This window comes from Oryctolagus cuniculus, chromosome 20 (genome assembly GCF_051225735.1).
Source record: "Oryctolagus cuniculus isolate XC-2025 breed Fujian yellow rabbit chromosome 20, ASM5122573v1, whole genome shotgun sequence".
Taxonomy (NCBI): Eukaryota; Metazoa; Chordata; class Mammalia; order Lagomorpha; family Leporidae; genus Oryctolagus; species Oryctolagus cuniculus.
The window spans coordinates 17,814,397-17,833,278 of NC_142886.1; the positions used below are offsets into that span (position 1 = coordinate 17,814,397).

Sequence of the window (18,882 nt, forward strand, 5' to 3'; positions counted from 1 at the left end):
CGTCTGACTTCCGTGTGCTCTGCATGGCCGCACCCATGCACATGTGCACACACCTGCCAAGGAGACACGCTGTGTGTTACCTTGGGAACACACGAACCGCGCGTGCCACCTTATGAGAAGGAAACCGGGAATGAGCACCAGATACTTATGGCTGAGTCAACAGCTGAGATTCCAGGGAAAAATGAGAGGTCTTCAAGAGTTTATGGAAAAGTGTGTATTATAAAAAAAAAAAAAACTATGTTTGCATTTCAGAGTTTTTTTCCACCAAAAAAAAAAAAAAAAAACAACTTTCCATTTTCCACAAGCTTTTTGAAGTACCCTGGTAGGAAGTAGACACCTTGACTTTCTATCCATTAGGACAGAAAATTCCATCCCGGTGTATCTAGGCAAGCAGTGTCCATTCGTCTTGGATCTGCACGCCTGCAGTGCCCTGATGGGCTGATCCAAGCACCCGCTTCCCCGCAGCAGATGGGGCAGTCCCGTGGTGTGCGCAGAATCAGCCCGGGAGCTTCGCGGCCCGTGTCGCTGTCACCCTGTGTCCCAGCAGGAGCGGCAGGAAACAGGCTCTCGCGCATGATCCGATTGCTGCTTGTGTACATCGGGAAGCAGAGCCCTCATCCGGGTTCGTGTCCCGTGGGGGTCCTCACCGCCCCGCTCCTCCCTGCAGGCTGTACTTTCGGAGTCAGGTCAAGGGGGAGACAGAACGAGAGCGGCTGCTGCTCGCCTCCCAGACCAGCGGCGAGATCGTGGCCGGGAGGTTTCCTGTCAACAAGGAATTGGCTCTGGAGATGGCTGCCCTGATGGCCCAGGTGAGGAGGCAGGAGGTCAGGACCGCTTCTGGGGACTGAGTCCCTGTGGGGAGTGCGCCCCCCAGGCTCAGACGGGCGGTTCTGCAGAACCCACGGTGCCCAGGAGAGGGCGGTGTTGCTCCTTAACCCTGCGGGGCTCCTCACCCACTGCAGACAGTGCACACCACACGGAGTGCTGAACCTTGAATCCAAGCGCGCAGTTTGTGCTAGCCACCTTCCACTGCGAGAGCTTAGCCACACACCTTAGGAAGCTCTGCATACTGAAAACAGACTTCCCTGCCCGCCCACAGGGTTGTCCTAAGTATGATAGTTGGGTAGTGTGTCGCATGTCTCTGTTAAGCTGTATAAACCACCCAACATCACACGTGGAATTAGGAAGGGGCACACACATGCAGCCTGTGCCGCGCCATCTGTTGCCCCTGGGAGGCCATGTTGTCACAGGTACCTTCGAAGTGCCCCTATGGGAGTCTGGATCGGCGTGCTGCAGCCAGGGAGCTAACAGTAGGCCTTCTCCCGTACAAACACCGATACGCATCACCTGTCGCAGCCCCGTGCTAAGAAGCCGTGTCATCCAGGCACTTCTCATCCCCAGCTGACAGACAGGGACACCGACACTCGGAGTTTAACTCCGTCAGGAGCACAGAGCTGGGATTTGAGCCACGGGTTTGCCTCCAAAGGCCACGCTGGGAACACTGCTGTCCACCAGGATCGCCAGCATCCTTCCTCCTGGGCCCCTGTTTTGGGGTTACAACCCAGGATCACCAGTGTCTCCCTCACCTGTCACTGTCTTTGGATGAGGCCCTTGACCTCAGCTGTGATGGGCAGGTTGGTCTAGACAATCCCTGGTACCCCAGGACTGCCCAGTTGTCTGGTGTCTGTGAAACCTGAGGTAAGAGGTCTCTTCACAAGCGTTTCCCATGTCCATTTGAAGCCCACCAATGAGGTGGCTTATTGCAGACCACCGGCACCGTCCACTGGTGACTCCTGACCGCTCTCCTCGTTGCTTCTGCCACAGGTGGAGTATGGAGACCTGGAGAAGCCTGTCCTGCTGGGTCCCGGGGGCACACCCCCGGGCAAAGCTCAGCATCTCCTCCAGCAAGTCCTGGACAGGTTCTACCCACGGCGCTACAGACATGGGGCCCCCCCTGAACAGCTCAGGTAGGGGGGCTGCAGGGCCTTTTGGGGAGGCCTCAGACCTGCCATGGACACACGCAGGCCCTCCACTGGCACCTTTCTCTCCATCTGCCCACACCAGGCACCTGGCAGATACGCTGACCACAAAGTGGGCAGCCTTGCAAGGCTGTTCCGCTCCTGAGTGCATCCGCATCTACCTGACTGTGGCCCGGAAATGGCCTTTCTTTGGTGCTAAGCTCTTTGCTGCTCAGGTAAGTGCCTGTGGGAGAGGGGCTCACATCCCCCACCCCATGCCCAGTTTGTCAACACTGTAGCTCCTGGCTTCACCACAGTAACCACAAGGGGTCGCTGTCCCCGCTGTGTCTGACCCGTTTTCCTCAGTCTGTCTGTAGCTCCCGCCTCCACCGCAGCAACCACCAGGGGTCGCTGCCCTACTGTGTCTGACCTCCAGATTTCCATGGTGCAGAGCAGAGTCGTGATTCATTGCTCATATTGACTTCTGTTAGCCCTGAAAGGAGAAATAGGAACAACTAAATAATTTACACACAAAGATGCAGCCTTATACATTCCTCTCAAGATTAGTGCTTTAGGCCGGCGCCGTGGCTCAATAGGCTAATCCTCTGCCTGCGGCGCCGGCACACCAGGTTCTAGTCCCGGTTGGGGCTCCAGATTCTGTCCTGGTTGCCCCTCTTCCAGGCCAGCTCTCTGCTGTGGCCAGGGAGTGCAGTGGAGTTTGGCCCAAGTGCTTGGGCCCTGCACCCCATGGGAGACCAGGAGGGAGCACCTGGCTTCTGGCTTCGGATCGGCGCAGTGCGCCAGCCGTAGTGGCCATTTCAGGGGTGAACAAATGGAAGGAAAACCTTTCTCTCTCTAACTCTGCCTGTCAAAAAAAAGATTAGTGCTTTATTTATTTTTAAAGATAGAACAATGTATAACCTAAATGTGAGCACATTTCCACAGTGTTGGGGAAAAGTTCATTTCACTTCTGCATGAAGGCCACGTGGCAAGTGCTCATGTGAGCTGGAACTTTTCCTTATGGGCATGTGGAGTGCATGAACTTTATAACCACAGGCGTCATCCTGTGCTCAAGCAGGATCAGGAGCCTGTTCTACTGAAGCGACAGATCAGAAAATGGACATTCTCTCATACACCCAAAAAATGGTGGTTAGGCTCCTATTCTGTCTGGTGGTAGCTGAGGTTATAATGGGTGAGTGGTTCGATCCTTGCCTTCTGGAAGCTTCCCATCAGGTTGGGGAGATAGAGGTTGGGGAGAGTGCTTCAGAAAGTTCATGGAAGGAGCTGGTGCTGTGGTGCAGCGGTTCAAGTCCCAGCTGCTCCACTCTGGTCTTCCCACTGCTGCACATGGGAAGGCAGCAGAAGATGGCCCAAGTCCTTGGGCCCCTGCACCTGTGTGGGAGACCTGGAAGAAACTCCTGGCTCCAGCTGTTGTGGCCAATTGGGGAGTGAACCAAAGGATGGAAGATATTCTCTCTGTCTCTCTTTCCCCCTCTCTCTCTCCCTCTCTCTTTCCCTCTGCCTTTCCTCTCTCTATGTAACTCTTTCAAATAAAGAAATAAATCTTTAAAAAAAAAAAAAGTTCATGGAAAAGTTGGGCATTTGGCCTAGTTAAGATGCCTGTGTCCCATATCAGTCCTTGGGCTTGACACCTGCCCCAGCCCCTGACTCCAGCTTCCTGCTAATACAGACCTTGGGAAGCAGCAATGGTGCAGGCAGTTGGGTTTCTGCCATCCACGTGGGACTGAGTTTCCAGCTCTTAGCCTTGGCCAGACCCAGTAGATATGGGTCTTTGGGAGTGGGAGTTCTAATAAATATATAAAACTTTGGAATGTTCATGAAAAATATAATTAAAAGTGTTTATTTTGGTGGAAAAAATTTTTGAAACCCATTTGTAGTTTTTTTTTTTTTTAATAAAGATTTACTTGTTTATCTGAAAGGCAGTGTTACAGAGAGAAAGAGGAAAATCTTCCATCCACTGGCTCACTCCCTAGATGGCCACAATGGCTGGGACTGGACCAGGAGGAAGCCAGGAGCCTCAGGAGCTTCTGCTGTGCTTCCCACGTGGGTAGCAGGGGCCCAAGCATTTGGGACAACCTCTGTTCCTTTTTCCAGGCCATTAAGGGGGAGCTGGATTGGAAGTGGAACAGCCAGGATTTGGACTGGTGCCCATATGGGATGCCAGCGGCACAGGGCATCACAGGCAGTAGCAGCTTTACCCACTGTGCCACAACACTGGCCCCCGTTTATAGTTTCTTCATAATACATATTTCCATGGATTTTTTTAAGTTTTTTTTTTTTTTTTTTTTTTTTTTTTTTTTTATTTGAAAGGCAGATTTAGAGATCTTCCATCTGCTGGTTCACTCTCCAAATGGCTGCAGTGGCCAAGGCTGGGCCAGGCCAAAGCCAGAAGCCTGGAACTCCATCTGGGTCTGCAGTGTGGGTAACAGGGGCCCAAGCACCTTGGCCATCCTCTGCTGCTTTCCCAGCTGCATTAGCAGGGAGCTGGATTGGAAGTGGAACAGTTGGGACTTGAACCGGCGCTCATGGGATGCTCATGGGATGCAGGCAGTGGCTTAACCCACTGTGCCACATTGCAGCCCCTCCATGAATTTTTTGAAGACCCCCTCATATACATGGATTTCAAAAAAAAAATTTGTACCAACATAAACATCTTTTAATTGCACTTGACACGCATTTTAAAGTACCTTCATGCATGTTCTGCCCCGCCTTCCCTTCTTATAGAAATTGTTTTATAAGCTGTCACAGGCAATGCAGGGACAGTACAGGGGTATTATAAAGACATGTAACTGGTCTCACTTGGTCTGGGTGTTGGGAAAAGCTTCTAGAATAGGTAATGTGTCCGTCTCTCTCCCCAGCCTTTTGAATAGGAAAAAGACGTGGATTCTCCTACTGCAACCATAGCAGAGAAAATTAGTTACTGCAGGGAATGCCTGCCCTGTCGTCCCTGTCTCACTGCTGGGACCCAAAGTCCTTAAGTGTGCATTCTTGCTTTCCCATGTAGTCTCTAGGAAATTGGCTGTAACAAGATGTACATCAGCCAGGAGAAGCCGTGGGTGGAATTCAGCCCAGAGCAGTCAGCCTGTTCCTCATGCCCGCAGCAGCAGCCGGGCTGGCCTCTGTTCTGAGCTCCCGGTCCAGCTTCTGTGGCAGGATGGGTGCTGGGTACACCGAGGCTGAGCCCCCCGACCCCTGGGGTGGATGATAGGTGGCCAGAGCCCCCAGGCCGAGTGCTCCTGCCACAAGCAGCCTTGTGTATTTCCAATGCTGTACAAATGTCATTGTGTTCCCCAAGATGAGGGCTCGCTGCCTCAGGTCCCTGCACACGCCTTCTTCCTCAGAAAGCTCTTCAGAGCTCAGGATCTCTCGGCATGACTGGTGGCGTTTTCTGTTTCCCCAGCCTGCCCAGCTGTCTTCCAAGGAGGAGAGCCCTCTGGTCTGGATCGCTGTGAACGAGGACGGCGTCAGCATCCTGGACCACAGCACCATGGTAAGGACGGGTGGCTGGCCGCCTCTGCCCCTGCACCTGAGCACTGCCCACTCTCTGGACTCCAAGGGCCCTACCCCAGCCCGCCCAAGCCCTGCTGCCCTCCCTCTGGACAAGCTCCTCGACCTGCAACACGCAGACCTCCGAGTGAGGACCACTGTGGGTTCTCCCTCCTGGTTGAGGGTGCCTGTGCCTAGAAGAGACGGTGCTGGCTCCTTGCTAGGAGACAGGTGGGAAACTGCCCCGAACTCACTGGCTCCTCTCCACAGCAAGTGCACGTCACTTACCCCTACACTGCAGTGACAACCTTTGGTGGCTGCAAGGATGACTTCATGCTTGTGATTAGATCCATTCCAGACCAGAGCTCTGGGAAAGGTCACATTGAGAAGTTGACCTTCCGGATGGCTGCTCCCAAGGTGGGTCTGCCGGCTGCTTAACCATTTTACTCTGCTCGGGGGTGGTGGGTGGGGCTTTGGATGGTGCTGACAAGGGCCCTGCCCCCCTCGTTTGTGGCCTTGTCTGTAACCAGTACTCCAGAGGGCTCAGGCAGAGTTCCCTCTGTGTCACCGCTGAGCTGGTAGGGAGAGGGGCGAGTGGGGAGGAGGTAACTGGTGCAGATACTGCACCGTCTTTCCTTTGTTTCTGAATTCAAGCCCCTGCACGTGCAGACCCGAGCTTGGCGCCCACTTGCTCTCCTCCTTGCAGCAGGCCCAGGGCAGGGTAGCTTCCTCTTCAAGGTGCCTGGGTTCTGCTGCGCCAGCACTGGCCAGACGGGCTCCACACTGTCCCTTTCTTTGTGGCCCCAAAGACAGCAAAATGGCCTTTGCTTTTAGGGCTCTGTACAGGAAATGGTGACCAGCAAAATAACAAAGCTCAGAAACCGAAGTTCTGATTTCTTGTTCTCTTCTGAGAGTAACTAGAAACTTGTTCTCCACTTTTATTAACTTGTTTTTGTAACCATTTAAAAATTTTCTGTTTATGAATTTTATGTAAAAGGCAGAGACAGCATTCTGCCATCGACTGGTTCATCCCCCAAATACCTGCAACAGGTGGGGAAAAGCCACACTGAAGCCAGCATCCCAGAACTTCTGTACGGGTGGCAGGGAGCCAACTACCTGAGCCCACACATTAGCAAGAAGCTGGAATCTGGGGCGAGCCAGGGCTTGAGTCATGCCGTGGGATGCAGGAACCCCACCCCGTGTCTCCACTGCTCTGCCAACACCTGTCCCCATGCTCCACTTCATCTGGAGAGAGGAAGCTGGTTCATTCCCTGGATGCTGCAATGGATGGGGCTGGGCCAGGTTGGAGCCATGCATCTGGAACTCTATGTGGGTCTCCCACATGCACACTCGGGCCACCTTCTGCATTAGCAGAGAGCTGGATCACTGGTGTCCTGATGTGGGGTACCAGTGTCGCAAGTGGCAGCTTAACCCATTGCACCACACCACCCCCCTCTCTACTTTTAATTCTGAAGTTTGTCAGACCTCCTCCCTGTAGTGCCCCCTTCGCCAGAGGCAAGGCTGTGCAGATCTCTTCCCCAGGAAGGCCCCTGCCTTGCTGTGAGGGAATGTGGTTCTCTTTACCTGAGGAGGGCTCTGTGTAGCTCGGAGGGCCTCCAAACAGGTGTCCAGTTCACTGGGCCTCTGTACCTCACAGGAACGGTCCCTTTGGGCTTTGTTCTTGGTTGGCTATTTTAGACAGGAAGATTATGCACCTTGTAAGTGAAAGCCCAAATTCGAGCCCAGGTTGGTTTACCTCCTTCGTTCTGCTCTCTCCTTAGATTGCAGAAGCTACCTTCATCATGGCCAGCTACATGAACCATCACTCTACAACTGTGTGCCCCCCCACAGATCCCCCTGCTGTCCACCAGCCCTGGGACCTGGATGGACGACAGCTCTTTGCCTCTGTTCCCTGCGCCACCAAGGGGCCAACGTTGCTGTGACTGTTTCTCCTGCCTCCTCCCCACCACCACTGGTGCCTCTGGAATTGGAGATGTGTGTCCTGGGGTGCGATACTACTGTGATGGGTCTCACGCCCGGCCTCACTTTGTTCTGTGACCCGTGTATCTCGTGTCTGAGAAGCCTTTACTCTAGGTGCCTTACTTGTCTCAGAGCCCAGCTTTTAAAAATGCAGACGCAGTGTAAGAACCAGTTAACCTTTTATTCCCCACGAGAATACTAACTCTGTATGCTGCCTGAATAGAGACCTCGACAGGCCGGTGCACCGTTAGCCAGGCCTCAGTGCCGACGTCAGGGCAGCTGGTATTTCTCATGCAGGTGGTCGTTACGTAGGGGTTTATACTTGAAGTTTTCTCAACATCCCTGAACAGAACAGGACTAAAACTCTGATTTACCTGAACTGACAAAAGCCTGGAACTCACTAAAACTGGACTTTCTTTCCCACGTGGGAAAGGGCTAGCAGGGGTGGAAAGAAAAGCACTCCCTCTCCCCCTTTCCTGGAGTACAGGCCGCACTACTCCATTCAGAGGGAAGCGCCTCTCCCTGGCCCCGCACTGTCCCCAGTGCCACACGGCCAGAGCGAGGGCAGGGGCCGGCAAGCCTGGCCTCATTTAACAGCTGCACCAGGCTCAGTGCTGCAGGATGAGGTGGTCAGTTTCCTGCCCTTCTTTTGCTGCTCTGTGAGGCTACTGGACACACAGACTCACTGCGCTCAGGGGCCTCGAGACTTCCGGTGAACTTGCACTGGGAATTAGTTTCCGGGCAAGGGCGTGTGCGTGTGCGTGGTACCTGCACATGAGCATCAGGTGAGGAAGCCAAGTTGCTTTCACCTTTTCCCTTCCTTTTTTTTTTTTTGACAGAGTGGACAGAGAGAGAGACAGAGAGAAAGGTCTTCCTTTGCCGTTGGTTCACCCTCCAATAGACGCCACGGCTGGCGCGCTGCGGCCGGCGCACCGCGCTGATCCGATGGCAGGAGCCAGGTGCCTCTCCTGGTCTCCCATGGGGTGCAGGGCCCAAGCACTTGGGCCATCCTCCACTGCACTCCCTGGCCACAGCAGAGAGCTGGCCTGGAAGAGGGGCAACCGGGACAGAATCCGGCGCCCCGACCGGGACTAGAACCTGGTGTGCTGGTGCTGCAAGGCGGAGGATTAGCCTCTTGAGCCGCAGCGCCGGCTAACCTTTTCCCTTCCTGACTACACTGTGACCTGAGTGCAGAGGAGATAGTCTTTGTTTACACCCTCCCTGACAGAAGAAAAGAAAACGAGAGTTCATGCTCAGATTTTCCAGCATCGGAGAAACAGTTTTGTTTCCAAGCCCTAAGACAGCCTTAGCACTTGTCAGTATGGTGTTGGAAACTGTATAGGTTTGGCAGTAGCACCCAAGATCCACGCCTTTAGCCCCAGCAGTGTGTGTGTGTGTGTGTGTGTGTGTGTGTGTGTGTGTGTGTGTCTGTGACACTGGCTGGAAGTTGCTTCCGTGAACGCCTCCGCTGCTCAAAGCTCCCTTCTCACCCACACACTGACCAGGCAGATGGAAAAAGAAACGCGCCACTCTGACTCTTGTACATGACCCTGACTTTGCAAGACAGTTGGTTTTAAGGCCATCTTTGTTCCCATCTTCCCCTCTCAGGATTTGGGGATCTAGCTGGACATCTCTACCTCGCACAAGGCACATGTTCCACTGGCTCCCAGATAACCCCCTCCCCCAAAGCCAGATAAAAGGCGACGGTTCTGATTTTATAGTATCTTGAGTGTCTCTTAGGCCAGTAAGGATAATGTTGTATACCCATGGAGTTTCAAAACCAGGTTTCCAAAGACGGGGCAAACATAAATGAGGCAGTGCTCATACTGAACTTGGGGGTCAAACTATTTCTCCCACCCTCTGCTTACCGCCCTTCAGGAGACACTGCCTTGGAAACAGAGGCTTCGACTGTTTGCTTATTTATCCAACTTTGACGCAAGGATTCCACGTCTGGAAACCAGAGTCGCATTTCCGTCTTGCCTTTGTCTCACCTCTCTTGGCAAAAGCAGCTTTCACAATGGTAAAAAAAGCTGAGTAACAGAAAAGTATTAATGTGCTTGACACCCATGACTGAAATGCCAGGATCATGTCTGTCAATAAAAAGCAGCTGTCTGTGACCCAGGCGATTGTGAATGTTTTGAACAAAGCTGTTTATTAAGAAAATCACGAGATAACTCGGCCCTGAACACAGGAGCCAGGTGACAGAGGTTCCTGTTGGAGGACATTGCTTCCTGCTCCCCCATGCCCGAGGGTCTTGGCTTTTTCCCCCTTAACTTCATACAGGGACTGTTATGAAACTAGAAACTATACCTCTCTCAAGAGATCTGATGTCAGCTTCCCGTTGTCTTCACAAATCTCAACACAAAGTAAGACTGAATGTGCTTAGGAATTTCACAAAGTGTTCTTTCCTGGAACTGCTTTTGCCATAGCACGTTGGAGTTAAGATCTCCCCTGAGCTGGTAAAGCAGGCAGCGCCTCACCAGGGGAGCACTACGAAACACAGATACCCGAGCGGAGTTTGCAGTCACTTGCTCTACAGCGAGCGATCCACTGCATCCACACTGTTTCCGTGGGCTGTGTCCACTTGATGCTTTGAGGACAGAAAACACAGTAGCCGACCTGGCTTAGGAGTCTGCCCGTGGAAGACAAAGTGGCCTTCTCAATGCTGGGACTCACGGGCCTGTGGCTGTGGCTTTCTGGTGTGCCAGGATCTCCTGGCAGCTCCTGTACACCTCAATCAAGCAGTCGAGCCGAGGTTTGGCGCTCTGAAATCCAAGGGGAGAAATGCACAGTGAAAATGGCCCTGCATGCCAAGCGGTGGCCACCTGAGTGCTGACCGGTGTCCTCTGCCCTTCAGCCAGCACAGTGTCAGCTCAGAGACAGGAGTGCAGGCCTTGGAGAGTCAGGCCAGCAGGGGTCCCAACTAGGCCCTCAGCCCTACCTGCAAACTACAGATTAAAAGACAGCTTTTTCAGCTAATGTCATGACCTCCATCTTAACAAGCAAGCAGCCATAGTAACAGGGATGGACCCTCGAGAAATGTCATAAGTTGTGAAGTAGTTCTGAGACAAGTGCAGTTTTACATGTCACTATTGAAAAATATTTTACACAGTGAAATAAAACAAAAACCACAGAATGGGAAAAACAATGTGGAGAGTGTGTGTAGTAAAAGTTTGCTGCCCAGTATACAGAAAGAATTGTTACAGGGGTACAAGGATAATACAAGTAAATGCATCATTTGAAGAGAGAAAAATTCAAGGCCAGCATCATGATGTAGCAGGTAAAGCCCATGATGCTGGTATTCCCGATGGGCACTGCTAGTTCAGGTTCCAGCTGCTCCACTTCCGATCCAGTTCCCTGCTAAGGGCTTGAGAAAGCAGAAAATGGCCCAACCACTTGGGTCCCTGCACCCTCGCGGGAGGCCCAGATGAATCTGACTTCAGCCTGGCTCGGTCCTAGTGGTTATGGCCATCTGGGAAGTGAACCAGCAGATGGAAGATGTCTCTCTCTCTTTTTTTTTTTTTTCCTGTCTCAGTCTCTGTAGCTCTTTCAAATATACAAATAAGTCTTCTAAAAAGATATAAATTTATTAACTTTACAATGCCTTTCCTACTAACTGTAAATCCAGTATTAGCCAAGACAGTAGAAAAACAAGGACATTCTTAGCAAAAGTATGCTGAAGTTGTCCAGTCTCACATGTGAAAAATTTATAAAGCTATTTGTTAGCTGTAACAAAGTAATTTTGAACCATAATGCAAAAGAATTTTTTTAGTCTTAAATCATCTGTGAGAAAGGAAGGACAATAAGGTGAGGTTAACTATAAATGCCTACTGTGATTATAATCATGTGTTTTTTAATAAAAAACTAATCTGGACATGATGTTAAAAGCCCAGTCACAGGAATGAGCACTTGGCATAGGGGTCAAGATGCCACTTGAGACATCAGCATCCTGGCTCTGCTTTCAATTCTAGCCTCCTGCTCATGTGCACCCTGGGAGGCAGCAGGTGATGGCTCAAGTACTTGGGTCCCTGCCACCCACATCGGAGACCCTGATTGAATTCTGGGCTCTTGGTCTCAGCATGACTTTTAGCCCTGGCTGTTGCAGGCATTAGGGGAATGAACCAGTGGATGGACGTGCTCTGTTTCTTCCTGCTCTTCAAGTGCAACAGATAAACCTTATGGGGGGGAAAAAGCTAGCAATAGTATAGCTAGATAAACTGATATTTTAACATAATGGAATGAAATATTATTTAAAATAGTATAATGGCCTTTGTGGAAAATATGCACATTAAATGATTTAAAAAACCACAAAATAGCATATAATTATACATGTGGAACAATAACATCAATGTAAAACTATATGTTGGTCGACAGCAAATTACTGTTTTGTTGTAGGCAGAGTTGTTATATATTTTTTCCCTAAAATGTGGATTCATAATATTTTTGAGAGCTTATATTTGCCTCAGAGAGGAACTTCTAAAATAACTAAAAATCTTAATGTGCACTAAAAATAACTGTCTGGCATCTTACATGCTCTGACCACAGAGATTTCCACCTCTACTGAAGAAAAGTCGTGGTGGAAAAGCAGAAAGAACAGGCGGAGGGTTGCACTGGGGGAAGGGAAGGGGCTCTGTGCTCACCTGGAAAACAGGCACTACTTGGGACACCCCCTGCGGCTCCACCGGGTCCTTCAGTAAAATGCAGAGGTAGTAAATCACCTTCTGCTGCAAGACAACAGACAGCTGACAGAGGTCTGGGGGAGATGCACTGGTGCCCCTTTTCTTCCACGGAAGCCTCAAAACCTCACACGCTTCTCTCGAAATAGGCCTGCACTCAATAGCTCTTGAAGTGGGGGATAAGTATATGTTCATTCTTTAGATAAAAAATGGCAAACCCACTAACTAAAAATGATTCTGAAGCTGGGCTACAAGGTACAGCTGAAATGCTGACTCCCTCCCCATGAAAATCTCTCTCTCTTAAAAACAAGAGGACTCATCTTTTCAACATAAGTTTCACTTTTCTGGTTTACTTGTTTATTTGAGAGGCTGGCCAAAAAGGAAACTGGAACAAAGAACTAGAACAGAGGGTCCCCAAGTTTAATCCTGGGACATACCCAATATTTTAGGGAGTAAGATTTAGTTTAAGGGCTGGTGCCGTGGCTCACTTTGGTTAATTCTCCACCTGCAGTACTGGCATCCCATATGGGCACTGGCTAGTCCTGGTTGTTCTTCTTCTAGTCCAGCTCTCTGCTGTGGCCTGGGAGGGAAATGGAGGATGGTCCAAGTGCTTGGGCGCCTATACCCGCATGGGAGACCAGGAAGAAGCACCTGGCTCCTGGCTTCGGATCGGCGTAGCTCCAGCCGTGGCGGCCATTTGGGGAGTGAACAGAACCAACAGAAGGAAGACCTTTCTTTCTCCCTCCCTCCCTCCCTCCCTCTCTCTCTCTCTCTCTCTCTCTCACTGTATAACTCTGTCAAATAAAAAAATAAAATAAAAGTTAAAAAAAAAGACTTAGTTTAGATCCAGGGTCAACCATGGGCTGGGGACGCCCGAAGGAGCCTGGACACCTAAATACTCACCATGTAAATAGCCTCATTGATGACAATATCCTTGACCTTGCTCATCTCTATGAAGGTGGTGCTTTCTTTGCCTGAAGCATAGGATGAGGTCATCTGGATGCCAAGGGAATCGATGATTAACAGAGTCTCCTGATCGATCTTCACAAAATGAAGATAACCGAGCAAGCCTACGAGGGTGATGAAGATGGCGGCAGAGAGGACCATGCTGTTCTGAAGACAGAGCCAGACACAGGCATATGATTACCAAGCAGGCCGGCGCCGCGGCTCAATAGGTTAATCCTCCGCCTGTAGTGCCGGCACGCCGGGTTCTGGTCCCGGACGGGGCGCCGGATTCTGTCCCGGTTGCCCCTCTTCCAGTCCAGCTCTCTGCTGTGGCCTGGGAGTGCAGTGGAGGATGGCCCAAGTGCTTGGGCCCTGCACCCCATGGGAGACCAGGATAAGTACCTGGCTCCTGCCTTCGGATCAGCACAGTGCACCGGCTGCAGCGCGCTGGCCATTAGAGGGTGAACCAACGGCAAAAGGAAGACCTTTCTCTCTGTCTCTCTCTCACTGTCCACTCTGCCTGTCCAAAAAAAAAAAAAAAAAAAAAAATACCAAGCAGTCTTGGCATATACTCGTATTTGTGCTGTACAGCAAGTCAGCTCTAGGCAAGGCGGGAGAAAAGCCTTTGTTCTGTGCGCTGGGCTCTGAAGTGCCACAAACTGACCCAGAGCAATAGATCCACAGGATAAGAAAATAGGTCTGGAGAGAAACTCCACGAGCCGAACTTCCACCGTCACACCAGTTCAGACATGGTCTTCCAAAACTGCAACATAAACACCGGGTCTTCTCCTCTCTCTCTCAGCAGAATGTATAGTACAGAATCATAGCCTGGACAAGTGCAAAGGGTTTACAATGAGCAGATACTATTCTTACCTGATACACAGCCATCTACCCTTCCTAACAGAACCAGTCACCACTGGTTCCCACTCCTGCCAACGACTGGTTTAGAAACTGGCATGTGGGGCTAGCGCTGTGGCACAGTGGGCTAACGCCCTGGCCTGAAGCACCAGCATCCCATATGGGTGCCGGTTCGAGACCTGGCTGTTCCATTTCCTGTCCAGCTCTCTGCTATGGCCCAGGAAAGCAGTAGAAGATGGCCCAGGTCATTAAGTGCCTGCACCCATGTGGGAGACCCAGAAGAAGCTCCTGACTCCTGGCTTTGGATCAGCACAGCTCTGGCCATTGCGGACATCTGGGGAGTGAACCATCGGATGGAAGACCTCTCTCTCTCTTTCTCTTTTTCTGTGTCTCTGTCTCTCCTCTCTCTGTTTAACTCTTTCAAATAAATAAATAAAAATCTTAAAAAAAAAAAAAAAAGAAACTGGCATGTGACACAACCCTGGCCAATGAAACGTGAGGGGAAGTCTGCTTGGCACAGCAAACTTAGTCCACCTTACAAAGAGACCCAAGGGAGAGAAGTTTCCCTCACTGTGAGGTTTAGATGTTTGGAACTATTGCCCTGGCCAGACCAAGTGGAGAGCCATGCTGAGGACAGAGAACACTGAGAGGGTATAGGGGAAAAATCATTGATGACCTGTAATTAAAGAAATTCAGTAATTCTGCCACACATCCCCAGAGGGCAGGGAGTGTGTCACTATTATTTATACTGGCAAGATGCTCCTCTAAGCCATCAACTCTGTCTGTTGGGCCTCCCCTGCCCAGATGTAGCAAGAACCTTGGCTGGTGTCAGATTACCCTGGCCTGCCTTCAGCAAGAACCCTGTCCACCCTGGCCTGCCTTCAGCAAGAATCCTGTCCACCCTGGCCTGCCTTCAGCAAGAACCCTGTCCACCCTGGCCTGCCTTCAGCAAGAACCCTGTCCAGTCCTTTCAGCTAGAATCCCACCTTGTCCTCTAAGGCACTGTAACCGCATTAAGTTTCCAGCCTCCTATCAATTAATTCAAGGCTTTTGGGTTTAAACTTACTGGTTTTAGGGCTTTGGGTAAATTATTACTCTTCCAGAGTCTTGGTTTTCTTCTAAGTTGAAGTAAGGAGTTCAGTAAGGAAGCTGGCCCTCAGTGGGCCTTACAAACATCCGTCCTCTCTTCCTCACTTGATCACATACTAGCCGGGACCCAGGCTAGTATTGAACTTTAACTATATCAAAAACTTGGGGGAGGTACTGTCAACTTAACCATCATTTTAACTGACTTATGAACAAACTTTTAGATACAATTTGATACAAAGCTGGGCAGTCTTAATTCTGTGTACTTTTTTTATTAATTTTTAAAAATTTATTGCAGGGGCTAGCACTGTGGCATGGTGGGTTAAACCGCCGCCTGCAGTGCCAGCATCCCATATGGGCACTGATTCGAGTCCTGGCTGCTCCAATTCTGATCCAGCTCCCTGCTGATGGCCTGGGAAAGCAGCAGAAGATGGCTCAGGTGCTTGGGCCACTGCCACCTGATAGGAGACCTGGAGAAAGCTCTTGGCTCCTGGCTTCAGCCTGGCCCAATGCTGGCCATTGAGGCCATCTAAAGAGTGAACCAGCAAACAGAAGATCTTTCCCTTTCTCTTTCTCTCTCTCTGTCTCTCTGTGTCATGTCTCCCCCCGCTCTCTCTCAAATAAATAAATAAATCTTCAAAAAATTTTATTTTATTTCAGAGGCACAGAAGAGAGGGAAAGGGAGAAGAGGAGAGAGAATGAGAGATACTGGTTCCCACCTGATGGTTCACTTCCCAAATGCCCAGGACAGTCTGGACAGGGCAGGAGGGACTGGATTCAGGTTTCCCACATGGGTGGCAGGGACCCAAGTACTCAGCCACCATTGTGACATCTTCCAGGGAGTGAATTAGCAGAGAGACGGAATCAAGAGCCAGGCCTGAGACTTGAGCCCCGGTACTTCCATATGGGATGTGAGCAGACCACGTGGTGCCTTCACTGCTGTGCCAAACGCCTGCCTCAATTCTGCGTTTCTGTGTGAAACTACCATGCTCTGAAATATGCTTTGATAGGAAAAAAAAAATGGAAGTAGCAATGGAAACAAAATCCAAATTACAGAAATAAACAGGCTTGCAGTACTTTGCCCTGGTCAGATCGCTGCTGAAATAATATACGCAGTTCAGAGCCTGCAACTGGAATTCACCCTGCAAACGTCAAGCAGGATGCTCCTCTGGATCCGAGGGACGAGTGCATTTCACTCCACTCTGTGAAGCTGGCATGGCAGATACTAACTCCACTCCAGAGAAGTGAAGACGGAGCCTCGATGAGTCTGGAGATTGGGCATAGACAGCACGCACACAGGGCAGGCACTGTGGAGCCACGCGTGAAAGTGTCCTAGCATCCCCCATCAGAGCGCCTGCTCAGTCCACTTCAGAGCCGGCTCCCTGCTGAGCGCCTGGGAGGCACTGGACGGGGCCCAAGTACTTGAGTCCGTGCCTCCCACGTGGAATGGCCCAGTCTGGGCTGTTGCAGGCATTTGGGGAGTGGACTAGCAGACTGAAGATCTCTGCCTCTCTCCCATCTCTCTGCCTCTTGAATAATAAATCTAAAAAAAGCAAGCATGCATTGTCTCAAGTTTAATAATTCTTTAGAACTTGAAATTGGAGGGAGGCGCTGGGAGGAGGAAAGGTTAAACTGCGTTGAAACACAAGAGCTTAGGAAGAACTACAATACTCCATTCACAACAGATGCACGCGTGCTTTGGGGACAATGACGCAAGGTGTCAGCAGTGACACCTCTGACCTGACGGATGAGAGCCTTGCACAGGCTGCACGGTTCTTGCAGCTCTCGGAACTTAATCGCCAAGGACACGCACCACACAGGGCACGTGCGAGGTAAAGTTCCAAGCTTTGGGACCCGCAGAGCACAGCGACCTGTGGGAGGGAGCAGGGACCCCAACACAAGGTTCACTACACGCTCGGCGCAGAGCCAGCGAGTTCCCGCCCTACGACCCCCTAGGAGGGTCAGACCACAGGCCCGAGCTCCAGCAGAGCCCCCCAGAGACCCTTTCAAAGCCGATCCCAGCTTCCGAGCGGCCGAGCCGCCGTTACCTCGCAGAGGGTGAAGAGCCCGTAGGCCGCCAGCCACACGGAGCAGGTGACAGCCGTGAGCGAGCGCAACGAGAGCCGGGGACAGCTGAGGCAGAACTCCCGGCAGGACGGCGAGTAGTAGCGGCGCTGCAGGGCCAGGCGGCCGCCACAGATATCCGAGAAGCTCTGCTCGTCCTCCATGACGCGACCGCCGGGACCCGGGCAGTCTCGCTGCGCTAGTCCGCCCGCAAGTCCGCAGCGTCCCGACAGAGCCAGGCCCACTTCCGGGAACCCGGTCGCCAGGCCACGCCCCCTAGCTCTGCGCAGCCGCAGTCGTGCGTCGGCCTCGGTGCGGAGATCCCTGAGGTCGTAAACTGCGAATGCCGGCTCGGCCTGGGTTCCGTGCTTGGTTCCTTCAGGAGACTCTTAGGGAGCGAATTTGGCGGGCAGCAGGGGGCAGAAGGGGTGAAGGGCCACGCTGGTTTCCGGGGGGGCCCTGGGGGAGGGGTTTGCCAATAAAGAGGACCAGGAAAACCAAATCCGCTGAGGCCGGAACGAGTGGGGCCGAGAGTTGGAAATCGGGGAGGAAGTCAGGAGTCAGATCTAGAAGGTTCGTGTAGGGTCTGGCATAGGGCTTGGGTTTCGCTGCCTGGGAGTTCTCCCCCAGAGAGCCGCCTGGAGCAGTAACGGGGCAGAAGGTCCCGGTAACAGCGTTCCAGAGCAATAGCACCAGCGGCCTGTGGGCGCCCGCGTTGCCTGGGACGGGGCCCAGGAGGGGCTCGGGGGCTGTTAGATCGGCTGTGTTGCTTCAGCCCCGTGGCAGCGCCTGTGCTTGGTCCTTCTGTGTGTAAGGGATTCGTGGCAGCTTTCAGTCTCTGCTAAAAGGTTCAATTTGTCCATCTTCCTGCAGGAATCCTCTTTCCTAATGGATTTTCTAGAAGCATTTGTTTTTCCCATTTCATCTTTTGGGCCCTGAATCGGATCACATGATATACCCCCTTTTTTTGGTATATACCATTTAATATGTTTTTTTAAGTATAAAAGTCATAGGTGCTTGTTGTAGGAAATTTGAAAAATACAGATCCGTTTTTAACAACCTGTATTTCCACCTCTTAGAAATAAACAGTTAATGTTTTGGAGAAACATTTTATTCTGTAGTTTCTTAACTTAAACTTCATGAATAGAATCAGAGTTTTGTCTTTGGTTTTTTTAACTTGTCCTTTTTAAAAAAAAAATATTGATATTATTTATCTGAAAGGGAGAGAAACAGAGAGAACTATCTTCTATCCGCTGGTTCACCTCTCAATTGCCTGTTAACAGCCAGGGTTGAGCCAGGCTGAAGCCAGGAGCCAGGAACTCAGTCTGGGTCTCCCACATGGGTGGCAGGAACCTCACTGTCTGAGTCATCACTGCTGCCTTCCAAAGTCGCATTGGTACTTAGATATGAGTTGTAGGCATCCCAAGCATCTTAACTACAGAGCTAAATCCCTGTCCCTCCATTCACTTCCAATTGAAATTCAACATTTCTTTGGATTATGAATTAAACTAATTAGTATTGTTACAGTTAACTCAAAATTGTAATGGTTAACTCCAAATGTCATTTCTAGTCATCACTACTTCAAAATTGCAGTAATTATCAGACCCATTCCGAGATCTTTTTAAAGTGTCAATCAAAAGATACATATTATCAGCCAGCGCCGTGGCCTCAATAGGCTAATCCTCTGCCTGTGGCGCCTGCACACCGGGTTCTAGTCCCGGTCAGGGCGCCGGATTCTGTCCCAGTTGCTCCTCTTCCAGTCCAGCTCTCTGCTGTGGCCTGGGAAGGCAGTGGAGGATGGCCCAGGT

General features: G+C 51.2%; 2 protein-coding genes across 10 annotated transcripts in view; one reads left to right on the plus strand and one right to left on the minus strand.

Annotated features, from left to right (window-relative positions):
- PLEKHH1 (pleckstrin homology, MyTH4 and FERM domain containing H1) overlaps nt 1–9,562 on the plus strand; it is a 56,689-nt gene extending 47,127 nt beyond the window's left edge. For both annotated transcript variants that reach the window (XM_051826353.3, XM_008271834.5), the window contains 6 exons: nt 668–809; nt 1,825–1,967; nt 2,065–2,194; nt 5,380–5,469; nt 5,736–5,882; nt 7,247–9,562. In XM_051826353.3, the coding sequence (XP_051682313.3) occupies nt 668–809; nt 1,825–1,967; nt 2,065–2,194; nt 5,380–5,469; nt 5,736–5,882; nt 7,247–7,408 (814 nt within the window). In that variant the 3' untranslated portion in view covers nt 7,409–9,562. The remainder of the gene's footprint in view (nt 1–667; nt 810–1,824; nt 1,968–2,064; nt 2,195–5,379; nt 5,470–5,735; nt 5,883–7,246) is intronic.
- PIGH (phosphatidylinositol glycan anchor biosynthesis class H) lies at nt 200–17,636 on the minus strand. Of its 8 annotated transcripts, none has more exons than XM_017349393.4 (4): nt 17,059–17,381; nt 13,025–13,234; nt 7,050–7,154; nt 200–2,451 (listed from the first exon to the last, which is right to left on the minus strand). In XM_017349393.4, exons 1-4 carry the CDS (start codon nt 17,236–17,238, stop codon nt 2,446–2,448), a joined length of 501 nt encoding a protein of 166 aa, XP_017204882.1. In that variant the 5' UTR covers nt 17,239–17,381; the 3' UTR covers nt 200–2,445. The 8 variants fall into 8 exon arrangements, 7 of the variants coding, with proteins under 7 accessions (XP_017204882.1, XP_089178261.1, XP_002719610.1 ...); XR_016226487.1 differs by lacking the exons at nt 200–2,451; nt 7,050–7,154 and adding exons at nt 9,572–10,210; nt 12,086–12,287 and having other exon boundaries at nt 17,059–17,379; XM_002719564.6 differs by lacking the exons at nt 200–2,451; nt 7,050–7,154 and adding exons at nt 9,572–10,210; nt 12,086–12,169 and having other exon boundaries at nt 17,059–17,636.
- Nucleotides 17,637–18,882: the final 1,246 nt, after the last annotated feature.

What these genes read in the sequence shown, in the direction of transcription:
- PIGH (XM_002719564.6), bottom strand. Translation starts at nt 17,238, where the DNA reads ATGGAGGACGAGCAGAGCTTCTCGGATATCTGTGGCGGCCGCCTGGCC. An exon ending in GGCTCTTCACCCTCTGCGAG is followed by an intron (nt 13,235 to 17,058) that starts GTAACGGCGGCT and finishes CTCTGTCTTCAG; the next exon opens with AACAGCATGGTCCTCTCTGC. An exon ending in TCAATGAGGCTATTTACATG is followed by an intron (nt 12,170 to 13,024) that starts GTGAGTATTTAG and finishes GTTGTCTTGCAG; the next exon opens with CAGAAGGTGATTTACTACCT.